This window comes from Puma concolor, chromosome A1, assembly GCF_028749965.1.
Source record: "Puma concolor isolate L17-30 chromosome A1, mPumCon1.1.hap2, whole genome shotgun sequence".
NCBI classification, from domain to species: Eukaryota; Metazoa; Chordata; class Mammalia; order Carnivora; family Felidae; genus Puma; species Puma concolor.
The window spans coordinates 28155364-28168175 of record NC_141667.1 but is presented as its reverse complement, the minus strand read 5'-3'; the positions used below and the strand labels follow the sequence as shown (position 1 = coordinate 28168175).

The window sequence follows — 12812 nt, the reverse complement described above, 5'->3', positions numbered from 1 at the left end:
TGTAAAAAATTAAAACTGGAGTTCATTTGTGATTTAGGTAAAAGACTACACTGCCTCAAAGTTTACTTCCAAATCTGAGATTTTCTGTGCCTTTCTGATACACTAAAATCTTACTTGAGGATTGCAATGATCATTTAACCTTAGAATTAACTCCGATTTCAAGGGCCCATTTCTGCTTTCACTTCTTTGCAGAGGCTTTAAAAGCCAAGCATTTGGGCCCTTGGCAATGAACGCCCAGTCGAGTGTTGTCATTGGATTTCCGGAGGAGGTGGGGTAAAAAATACAAGAGCACATCGGAAAACTAGCGGGGCTCCAGAACATCTGGGATTGATTATTCCAGTGAGTTGCTCGAGCAAGGAGAACAATTCTCGTACTAGTTTTTTTTGACATCTGGGCTTTGGCGGCTACCCCTATGGCTTTCTCAGCAGTTCTTGAGGAGTGAGATATGGCTTGTTTCAGTGGAAGAAAAACCTCCAGTGACTCCACTTCTACAGCAGAGGCCTCCAGAAGACCCTTTTCCTCTTACATGGATTTTCTTAGCAGGCCCAGGTCTTCTTGTCATTTACACAGAGAATTAATCTCCCCATACCCAGAGAAATTCATCCTACCTGGGGTCTGAATTAGGTTATACCACCCCCCTCCCAATTCCTCTTCCTCCTATGATTCTTTTCGAACCATGGACAAAGAACAGTAAAAGACTGGGAGGAGAAGCAACCTCAGGCTACGGTGGAAGTGGATTCACTCCAGCTCCTGCAAAGTGCCTCTTATTTAAATACAAGCTGAGTAGGACTTTAGTTCCAGTTCTGAGGGAGAAGGGGGGGTGAAGGGTGTTTTGCTAACATTTATTGAGCACACACTCTGCCAGGCACTGTCCTATGCATGTTATATACATTATTTTATTTAAAACTCGCAATGATTTACTATGGTATACTATTATCTGTAGTCTAATGATGGAGGAACCGAGGTTCAAGGAGGTTAAATGATTTTCCCGAGGCCACATACTTAGTAAGTGGCAGGGGCAGGTTAAGTTGACAGGGATGAATCCTTTCATCCCATCACGGGGTGAGATGTCTACTCTTTACGCATTACTCCTAATGTAAAATAATAATAGCTGCATGATATACAAGAGCTTTTTATTTAAACATTCGGACCTATTACCTCTAGCACATCAGAGAGATGATGGTGATGATGATGGTGACGAAGGTGATGATTCCAACATTCAGTGAGCATTGAAGACCTGCCAGGACCTGATCTAGGGGTGCTGTATTATATGTGATCTTATTCTCAGAAAACCCACTTTTTGAGGAAGGTATTATTACTTTCTTGATGAATATACAGAGGCCGAGAAAGGCTAAGTAACTTCACCTAGGTCAGAGAGCTGAATGTTGAAGCCTGAGTTTTAAATCCGGACAGCCTACCTTCAGAGTGTAAGCTACATTGCCTACAGGGAGCACATTCTGGAGTTAGAGAGACCTGGTTTCGAATCACAGCTCTGCCTCTTCCTGGGTAAATTAACTTGAACATATCGGTCCTCAGTTTCTCTGTATGTAAAATGCACCTCTGGAGACTTACCTGCTAACCAGGTGTCTCCATATATATTCTCAAGTACATGAGAGTCAGAACCCCTATTCTATAGGAAACGGAAGTGCATTTTTGAAATACGATAGAGGTAGGTTCAAATCTTACTACTTAATACTTACCAGCTAGGTATTTAAAAAAGATACTCAAACTTTCTGATTCTCAGTTTCATCACCTGAACATGGGAGGCAAAAATACCTACCTAATAGGAATATTTGTGGGTTAGAAATAGTAGATGTATTTTACAATGCCAGGGAATTGGAAGAAGTTCTACGTTATACTCATTATTTAAATATCGTTATGGCTCTCGACCAGGAAAATATACTTTCATATGCACCAGCAGGTAGGGGGCCAAGTTCCCCGTTTACCGTCCTAACACAGGCATCACTAGGGAGGCTAGAGAACCCCCTTCTGGAAGGTGATAAAACAGGAGACAGTCTTCTGTTGGGCCTACTTTAGGTGTGGCTCTGACTCAGGTAGGTGGGGATATGATGGGCTGAATGTGTTCTCTCTGCTCATCTTGTCCCTCACCTGCCCAGCTTGCTGAGAAAGGTACCAAGTGAACTGCCTCCAGTGAACTACAGTCAGGATCCTGACTCTCGCTCCACAACAATGCCCCCCCCCCCCCGCCCCTTTATTAGGCTCTAGGGGGAAAGCATGTGGCCGTTAGAGTCACACTTACTTAGATCCAAACCCTCTGTCAAGTGAGAGCTATCATACTAAGTATTTGTGAGGATGAAATTCTTTATGAAAATGACTTAGCTCAGTTATAGGGGCTTAGTATATACTCAACAAATTTTAATTTTCATCTTTCTTAGAAGAGAATAATTCAAGGTCAACGTCATTCTGAGATGAACACAAAGATAAAGAAGGATGCAAGTCTTCACAAAACACTCTTTTAGCTTAAATTCTAAATATTTAAAAAAAGATTCTCAAGAGCCTCTTTTATTACTGATTTTAGAGCTAATTAAATCCCCCCAAAACTTGTCTTATATTTAAGGACCTAGATTTTATATATTCATTGAATATATTCATTTACTTTGAATATACTCAATTGAATATATTCATTTACTTTGAATACCTTGTCACAGGCTAACAGCTGAGATACTCTTATAGGACTTAGGTCTAATGCTCAGCATTGAAAGAGATACTATAAGTACAAATTTATTGTTGCAGCAGACCCCTATGGCATTGGTTTCTGACAGACTACTAGAAATCGACTAGTTACTCCACAGGATTTGGCCACATCCATAGTCCAGGTTGGCATTATGCCCCTCTAGCAAGAATCGCAGAGGCACTCACCCGCTAACTGACTGAATCTGGGCAAGGCCATGCTATCCACAAATCCGTACTGATGACCTGGTTGGTGACCAGGGCCACAACTCACCTCTGCATTAGGGTAAGGAGGTCTTTTGTGTCTCTGCTTTTACTGTGGTCTCTTCCATATAAAAGGATTTGAATCATCAGACACTGTAGGTAAGTTGAGAAACATAGGTTAAAGAGAATCAGATAGCCAGCACCTTCTTTATAAACCAAACTCAGAAGAGCATCACTGGTACTGAGGTATCACGAGTTTCCATGTCAAATTCCCGCCCTGCATCCCCCCTCCTGGTTCCCAGCCAAGGAGGAAAAGGAGACTGAACGGAAGGCTCCGCACACCACCATGCTTTATGTGTGTCATTCTACCCCACTGCACCTGCCACCACCATGTGGCTATGGATAACGAGAGTAACAGGGCCCAAACATGGCTGTAGTAATGGTTTCCATCAGGATTTTCCAAATAGCTATGACCAAATGGATGGATATAAATGAAATCGGTGTATGGGTCCTAAATTTGCATTGCATTCTCAAGCTGTATCACTTTACTCTTTTTTTTTTAAGTTTTTTATTTGAGAGAGACAGAGACAGTGCGAGTGAGGGAGGGACAGAGAGAGAGAGAGAGAGAGAGAGGAAGAGAGAGAATCCCAAGCAGGCTCCACACTGTCAGTGCAGAGCCTGATGTGGGACTCGAACCCATGAAACCACGAGATCATGACCTGAGCCGAAACCGAGAGTTCGACGCTCAACTGACTGAGTCACCCAGGTGCCCCTATATCACTTTACTCTTAGGCAGTTTTCCAGTTAAAATTTTATTATGGACCTCTCTTTCCAATCAAGATGAAATAATCGGGATCAGATTTACACTTGCACACGAAATAACCAAAAAATGAAAAAGTAAACAAAATATATGAAGCAATCTTTAAGACACTGAACATCAGCCAACAAAGAACAGTGATCCCTGAGAGAGGGAAACAAGTGAGATAAATCCTAAAATTGCCCCGAGATTATTGTTTTGAGAGCAGTTCCAGGTCATGATGCAGAGAAGGGAACAGAGGGAAGCTCAGCAGACTCCCTAAGTTGAGGATAAGGAGCTGAGTCCCTGGAGACTCTCAGAGCTGAGTAAAAAGAGAGGAGACAGCTGAGAAAAAGATCCAGGAATATCTGTGGTGGATCCCCCTTGTGTATTCAGCAGAGTACTGACTAGCACGTCTATGTGAGAAAACTGCCCAAAGCTGGGAAAGGAATCAGCTGAAGGGGCTGGCGGGAACAGGGCCTGGTGCTTACACAGGGCTGGGCACAGGGCCTGTTTCAGTCAGCCAATCTAGAGAGCCTCATGGCTCATGGAGCTTTGGGTGGCAGACTCAGAAGGCTTCTGCCTCAGTAATGGGGGATAATTAGCCCTTCACTGACTCCTGCTCTAGTCTCATCTACTGAATCTTAAAAAGCAAGACCTAAAAGGACTACACTATAATTAAACTGAGTTCCAGAACAAAGTTCAAGAATACTTATAGGAATACAAAAATATCCAACACCCAATAAGGTAAAATACACAACATCTGGCATCCAAACAAAGATTGCAAAAGCCCGTAAAGAAGCAGAAAAGTGTTATCCATATGAGAAAAATGTATCAATCAAAACCCACCCCAAACTGACATAGACGTTAGAATTAGCAGAGAAGTATATTATAACTGTTATAACTTTATTGCATATGTTAAAAAAATTAAATGAGGACATGAAAAATTTATTTTTTTAAAAGACCCAAATCAAACTTCTGGAGATGAAAATGTAAAAAGATGGATGGGAGGGATTAAGAGCAGTTTTGATATTAGAGAAGAAAAAAATTAGTGAACCTAAAGGCACAAGAATAAGAACTATCCATAAAGAAAAATTATAGATTATAGCAGTGGGTACAGAAAAATAGTTTTTACAATAGCCAACACCCAATTGTATAAAATCCGACATCCATTCCTGAGTTAAAAACACCTCCTTAGCAAACCAGGAGTAGAAGGTAATCTCCTCAACCTGATAAAAGGTATTTATAAAAAAAAGTCAACAGCTAACAACAAACCTAATTGGTGAAAGACTAAAATTTTTCCCCCTGAAAACAGAAATTAGACAAGGTTGCCTGTTCTCACCACTTCCACTCAACATTGTACTAGATGTTCTGGTCAATGTAGCAAGAAATAAAAGGCATCCAAATTGGAATGAAAGAAGTAAACTTGAGGGGCACCAGGGTGGCTCAGTTGGTTAAGCGTCTGACTTCGGCTCAGGTTATGATCTTGTGGTTCATGGGTTCAAGCCCAGTGTCAGGCTCTGTGCTGACAGCTCAGGGCCTGGAGCTGCTTCAGATTCTGTGTCTCCCTCTCTCTCTGCCTCTCCCCCATTCATGCTGTACCTCTCTCTCTCAAAAATAAATAATAAGACATTAAAAAAAAAAAAGTAAACTTGATTTGCAGATGACATGATCATCCATGTAGGAAATCTGATGAATCTATAAAGAGCTACTAGAATAAGTGAGTTTAGCAAAGTTATGGGACCCAAAATTATATATTTAAAAATTGTTATATTTCTATATACTAGCATCAACAATCAGAAATTGAAATTCAAATATGATACATTTAAAATAGCAAAAATTGGAAATCAGTCTGAATAAATCTAAGGAAAGGTGCACATGACCTGTACATCAAAAACTACAAGAGGGGCCCCTGGGTGGCGCAGTCGGTTAAGCGTCCGACTTCAGCCAGGTCACGATCTCGCGGTCCGTGAGTTCGAGCCCCGCGTCGGGCTCTGGGCTGACGGCTCAGAGCCTGGAGCCTGTTTCCGATTCTGTGTCTCCCTCTCTCTCTGCCCCTTCCCCGTTCATGCTCTGTCTCTCTCTGTCCCAAAAATAAATAAATGTTGAAAAAAAAAATTAAAAAAAAAAAAACTACAAGAAATAGGGGCGCCTGGGTGGCTCAGTCGGTTAAGCGTCCGACTTTGGCTCAGGTCATGATCTCGCGGTTTGTGAGTTCAAGCCCCGCGTCGGGCTCTGTGCTGACAGCTCAGAACCTGGAGCCTGTTTCAGATTCTGTGTCTCCCTCTCTCTGACCCTCCCCCGTTCATGCTCTGTCTCTGTCTCAAAAATAAATAAACGTTAAAAAAAAAAAACTACAAGAAATATTATTGGGAGACATTAAAGATGACCTACACAAATGGGAGAATATCACGTGTTCATGGGTGAGAAGCTCAAGATTGTTAAAATGTTAATCCTCCCCAACCTGATCTACACATTCAATGTAATCTCAAGCTAAATCTGAGCACATGTTTTTGGGGAAACCGATACAGTGATTCTAAAATTCCTGTGGAAACGCAAAGAACCGAGAATACTCAGAACAACATTGAAAAAGAACAAAGTTGAAAAACCAACACTACCTGATTTCAAGACTTGTTTTAATGTTTTTATTTATTTTTGAGACAAAGACAGAGCATGAGCAGGAGGGTCAGAGAGAGAGGGAGACACAGAATCTGAAGCAGGCTCCAGGCTCTGAGCTGTCAGCACAGGGCCCGATGTGGGCTCGAACTCCCAGACTGTGAGATCATGACCTGAGCTGAAGTCGGACGCTTAACTGACTAAGCCACCCAGGTGCCCCTCAAGACTTGTTTTAAAGCTACAATAATCAAGACAGCATGTATTGACCTGAAGATGGAAAAACAGATCAGTGGAACAGACAAGAGTCCGTAAATAATACACACACACACACACACACACACACACACACACACACTGAATTTTTGACAAAGGTGAAAAGATAACTCAGTAGAGAAAGGAATTTCATTTCAATAAAAACGGTGCTAGAACAGCTGGCTACCCACATGCTAGACAAACAGACAAACAAACTGGGATCCATTCCTAGTACCATACAGGAAAACTGATTCAAGTGGATCATAGGCCTAAATGTTAAACCTGAAACTACAAAAAATCTAGAAGAAAACATAGGAGAAAAATAGTTTTGACTTCGGTCAGGCAAAGATTTCTTAGGTAAAACACCAAAGCGCAATCCACAAAAGAACAAATTGATAAACTAGACTGCATGAAATTGCAAAGCTTCTGCTCTTCAAAAGACACTTGTTAAGAAAATGAAAAGGCAGGGGCGCCTGGGTGGCTCAGTCGGTTGAGCGTCCGACTTCAGCCCGGGTCACGATCTCACGGTCTGTGAGTTCGAGCCCTGCATCAGGCTCTGGGCTGATGGCTCAGAGCCTGGAGCCTGCTTCCGATTCTGTGTCTCCCTCTTTCTCTGCCCCTCCCCCGTTCATGCTCTGTCTCTCTCTGTCTCAAGAATAAATAAACGTTAAAAAAAAAAAATAAAAAAAAAAAAGAAAATGAAAAGGCAAACTTCATGCCAAGAGAAAATATTTCCAAATCATATATCTGATAGAGAACTTGTATCTAGAATATATGAAGAACTTGTTTCCCACTTTATAGCATTTATGGCATCAACTAGGAACATAACATGTTTATACAAACACACAACAATTGTACATTGGCATCTTTATGATTTTTTTTACTTTATTCTTAAAATTTTTTAAGTTTTTTAAAATTTATTTTTGAGAGAGACAGAGACAGAGGGTGAGCAGGAGAAGGGAAGAGAGAGAGGGAGACACAGAATCCGAAGCAGGCTCCAGGCTCCGAACTGTCAGCACAGAGCCTGAGGTGGGGCTCGAATCCATAAACCGTGATATGACCTGAACTGAAGTCCGTCGCTTAACCCACTGAGCCACCCAGGCACCCCTGATCATATCACTTTCTTAAACCTCTAGTGCAAAAGGCCCTGCTGGTCTCCCCTTCCTTATAAACCCTTGCCTCTCCCAGTTCATCCTGTACTGCTCTTCTCTTTATTCTGGACACACTCCCTTTTAGTCTTTCCCTGTTTCATCTTGTCTCAGAGTCTTTTTTTTTTTTAATTTTTATTTATTTATTTATTTTTTTCAACTTTTTTTTTTTTTAATTTATTTTTGGGACAGAGAGAGACAGAGCATGAACGGGGGAGGGGCAGAGAGAGCGGGAGACACAGAATCGGAAACAGGCTCCAGGCCCTGAGCCATCAGCTCAGAGCCTGATGCGGGGCTCGAACTCACGGACTGCGAGATCGTGACCTGGCTGAAGTCGGACGCTTAACCGACTGCGCCACCCAGGCGCCCCTTTTTTTTTTATTTTTTAAATTTACATCCAAGTTAGTTAGCATATAGTACAACAATGATTTCAGGAGTAGATTCCTTAGTGCCCCTTACCCATTTAGCCCATCCCCCTCCCACAATCCCTCCTGTAACCCTCAGTTTGTTCTCCATATTTAAGAGTCTCTTATGTTTCATTCTCCTCTCTGTTTGTATATTATTTTTGCTTCCCTTCCCTTATGTTCATCTGTTTGGTATCTTAAAGTCCTCATATGAGTGAGGTCATATAATATTTGTGTTTCTCTGACTAACTTAGTATAATACCCTCTAGTTCCATCCACATAGTTGCAAATGGCAAGATTTCATTCTTTTTGATTGACAACTAATACTCCATTGTATGTATGTATGTATGTATGTGTGTGTATTTTCTTTATTCATTCATCCATCAATGGACATTTGGGCTCTTTCCATACTTTGGCTATTGTCAATAGTGCTGTTATCAACATTGGGGTGCATGTGCCCTTTGAAACAGCATACCTGTATCCGTTGGATAAATACCTAGTAGTGCAATTGCTGTGTCGTAGGGTAGTTCTATTTTTAATTTTTTGATGGATCTCCATACCGTTTTCCAGAATGGCTGCACCAGTTTGCATTCCCACCAGAGGCAACTTTACAATATTAAAGGAGTCATATACAAGTCTACAGGCATCATATACAGTGTGGTTAGAATATATAAAGAACTTGTAAAATTAAGTTAATCATAAGAAAGCAAACAACTAACGAAAAGTAAGCAAAAGATTTGGATTGTCACTTCACCCAAGAAGATAGACAGATGAGAAATTAAGTACACGGAAAGATGCTCAAGACAAACACAAATTAAAACCACAATGAGAGGCACCTGGGTGGCTCAGTTGGTTGGGCGTCGGACTTTGGCTCAGGACATGATCTCACTCTCGCTGAGATCAAACTCTTGGTGAGTTTGAGCCCCACGTCAGGCTCTATGCTGACAGCTCAGAGCCTGGAGTCTGCTTCGGATTCTGTGTCTTCCTCTCTCTCTGCCCTTCTCCTGCTCACACTCTGTCTGTGTGTGTGTCTCTCTCTCTCAAAAATAAACATTAATTTTTTAAAAATAAAAAAATTAAAAAAAAAACACAATGAGATACCATTATATACCTATTAAAAACACTGACCACACCAACTACTGGCAAGAATGGAGGAACTGAATTCTCATACCCTTCCGGTGGGAATATGTAATATAATGTAACCATTTTCCAAAATTTTGACAGTTTCTTATAAAGATAAACATGCACCTATCATATTACTTAACCATTTCACTCCTAAGTATTCACCCAAGAGAAAAAAGTACATATCCATACAGAGACTTGTGCACGAACATTCAGGGCAGTTTTACTATAACAAACCCAACTGTAAACAGCCAAATGTTCATCATCAGATGAATGGATAAAAATATCATGGCATCCATACAATGCAATACTCAGCAATAAGAGTAAACCATGGATACACACAATAATATGGACAATTCTCAAAATAATTATGCTGAATGATTCAAGACTGTGTAACTATGGGATTTTACTTATATAAATTTTAGAAAATGCTAATGTATCTATGGTGACAAAGCAAATCAGTTTTTGCCTGGGGGTGGGAGTGGGAGAGGGGTGAAGCTGATTATTTACAAAGGGGAATGGGGAAACTTTTGGGGGTGACTGATACACTCATGATCTTGATTGTAATAATGGTTCCACAGGTCAATAGAGATGTCCAAGCTGATCAAATTGTACACTGTAAAACGTGTGCCGCTTACTGTATGTGAATAAAAAGTATTCTATCACCAGATTGTAATGTTTAATGTTTGTCTTTTCTTTACCTTCTCACCCCCACCCTACTGCATTTAACTTTGATTCCTTTTACATGAAAACTGAACTGCCCAAGAAAAAACATTAGCCAAAAGTGTCACCAGGATTCTGTATGTATGGCCCCCTTTGTGCTCTATTCTGTCTGCCAAAGGGGTCTCCTCTCAGCATCAACTTTTGCTGAGGTTTCTTACCTTCTTTTTAGCTCCAGGAGCAGTTTCCAATCCCCAGAACAGCATCTATTAACATAGTCTAAGTCAGAAGCTTCATCACCAGCATCCCATTGATGGTGGACACTCAGCATGAGGAAGGTGTTCAAGCCTCAAAACAACAGCCTAACTGCCAGCATGCCCTTCTATCCCTCTCCTCCTTTCTGGCTTGGGACATTGAAGTAGGGACTAAAGCCCTAAGGATAAAAGCTCATGACAAAGATGCAGCCCCGCCTACCTTACAGTATCCTAAATCTCCAAGTTGAGTCCCTTTCCAAATGGATGATGTAGCTGTGCCATCAAACAGCCACTGTCAGGTAAAATCTAGATCAGGCTCTCCTTCTTCCATTTTGTGTAGAACATGGTAGGCCCTTATATCAGGTGTGCTGTTTTTTTGTTTTTTTTTTTCATTTCAGAAAAGTTGTCTTCAATGATTTCTTTGATTACTGTTTCTATTCCAAGTATTATAGTTCTTTTTTCAGAAATATATACAATTCTTTAGGTGAATCTCTACTTTGCCCTCTATATCAACTACTTTCTCATTATACCGCCTCTCTCCCTTTGTCAGCATTCTAGGACAGCTTTTCAAGTCTGTCCTATAAATCTCTGATTCTTTCAACTGGCAGGATATTGCAGCTCTATAAATATTAAAAATACAGATTCTAGACCAACCTCTTAGAACTTGTGACTTAAGAGTGTGAGGTGGGGCTCAGGAATCATTTTTTGTTAGTTTGTTTCATTTTTGTTTTGATTTTTATTGAATGCTGCAATTTTAGACTTGAAATATGTTGCTCCCCATCACTATGACATGTTAAGACAGTCTTTACCATTTTCCATGTAGAAATGAATGTTATATTTGTCCCTTCTTATTTCACTCCTAACATTTTAATCTCATCTCATCTTTTGGCCTCAAGTTGTCACCCTTTCACTGTTTCATTTTTAAGTTTTCTCTCCTTATAGGTTTTTCTGCTCCTATCCATAAATTCATGCTTTCCTTGAAGATACTATTCTGGTCACTGTAACTTATTTTCAGAAGGCTTTCTTTTTCTCAGAATCTTCAAAATAAGACCCCTTTTTCCTGTTATTTACTATTGTCATACTCATTTTCTGATTATGTTTAGTTAACCTGAAATGAGATAAAAATCTCTCCAGACCTGATATTTGCCAATGTATATGTATGGATGGCTTTTGACTCCTCCCTCTGCTTACATGAGTATTGGGTGATCTTTACCAACTTTTTCTCCAACATTGAACAAACTTAGATTTTATGTAGAGACATCCTGACCACTCTTACCAAGTCTTTAGCCTTGGTCTGTCAGTAGACTGACTAGCTGAATGAACAACTGTTTGGTCACACCTCTTGCCAGATCCTACTACAAGACATGAACTTCCAGTGTTGTCTGAGCCCCCTGGAAGGGGAATCAGTATTTGGGTAAGAATGGCTTATATAAGATGTTCCTGACTCTGCCCAACCTTGGGTGCTGCCACGGCTGTACCTAGATTCCAACACTGGCGTGTTACTCTTTTATTTTTAAAAATTTTTAATGTTTTTTATTTATTTTTGAGAGGCAGAAAGGGACACAGCATGAGCTGGGGAAGGGCAGAGAGAGGAGACACAGAATCCAAAGCAAGCACCAAGCTCTGGGCTGTCAGCACAGAGCATGAAGTGGGGCTCCAACTCATGAACCATGAGACCATGACCTCGCTGAAGTCAGACGCCCAATTGATTGAGCCATCCAGGTGCCTGTGGGGTGTTATTTTTTTAGGACTCTGGTGCAAGCACAGGCACAGTAAGTTTCTGTATCTCCCTCAGCACATCTTAGAAAGTGAATTTTTACTTCACTTAAAAAAAAAGAAATAGAGAAGGAAGAAGAAAGGAGGCAGGAAAGAAAGACAGGAAGTGAAGGGAAACAGAGAGGAGGGGAGGGGATAGGAAGGGAACATATGCATGCATACACACACACACACACACACACACACACACACACACACACCTCACTCCTCACATTGTGCTTACAGGCCCAGGAGAAAATGCACAAACCAACCAGCATGCACCTTCCTTAGCAGCTGAATCGCCTTTCTGAGGTCTCCTTTGGCAAAGCAGATCCTGCCCATGTTGTAAAAAGTTTCAGCCACTTTTTCACTACAATCACCATAGCTGATGACCTGAGACTTCAGTGAGGCCTTTAGCAGTCTGTAAGCTTCCTAGGGAATTAAAAAAAACGTTTTTAAATAATCCTGGCAATTCTGAAGTAATATGCCAGTTCTATTCCGTAAACTCTATGGAGGTGGCATTGTATGCCTTACCAGGATCTGTCAGTTGTGATATGTCACCTAAGTAATGTGTTTCTATGAAGAGTTGAGATTTCATGCTTATATTTAATAATAACAGTTAACTCATAAATAATTATTTAATCTTCATGGCTACTCTATGAGAGAGGAACTATTATTATACTCATATTATAGATGAAGGAATGGACACTAGTAAAAGCTAAGGATCTTGTCCAAGATCACACTGCCTCTAGTTGATTTGCCTGTTCATATTTACCTGTTTTTCTCCATTTTGGACAAGCCATTTGCAAAATTCTTCAATGGTTGTCAGTGTTTCATAATCCGTTGGGCCCAATGTTGCTTGATATGCACTGATACTTTTTATAAAATATATCTCCACAGCGTCTGCAAA

At 40.8% G+C, this 12812-nt stretch overlaps 1 protein-coding gene across 4 annotated transcripts in view; it reads right to left on the bottom strand.

Annotated features, from left to right (window-relative positions):
• TTC23L (tetratricopeptide repeat domain 23 like) overlaps positions 1-12812 on the bottom strand; it is a 58572-nt gene that overhangs the window by 6809 nt on the left and 38951 nt on the right. For 3 of the 4 annotated variants that reach the window (XM_086676814.1, XM_086676820.1, XM_086676825.1), the window contains exons 9-11: positions 12678-12805; positions 12185-12334; positions 2966-3048 (exon numbers count right to left, since the gene is read on the bottom strand). In XM_086676814.1, the coding sequence (XP_086532940.1) occupies positions 2966-3048; positions 12185-12334; positions 12678-12805 (361 nt within the window). Of the gene's footprint in view, positions 1-2965; positions 3049-12174; positions 12335-12677; positions 12806-12812 lie in introns of all 4 variants that reach the window. The other variant, XM_025923760.2, reaches the window with a different exon arrangement.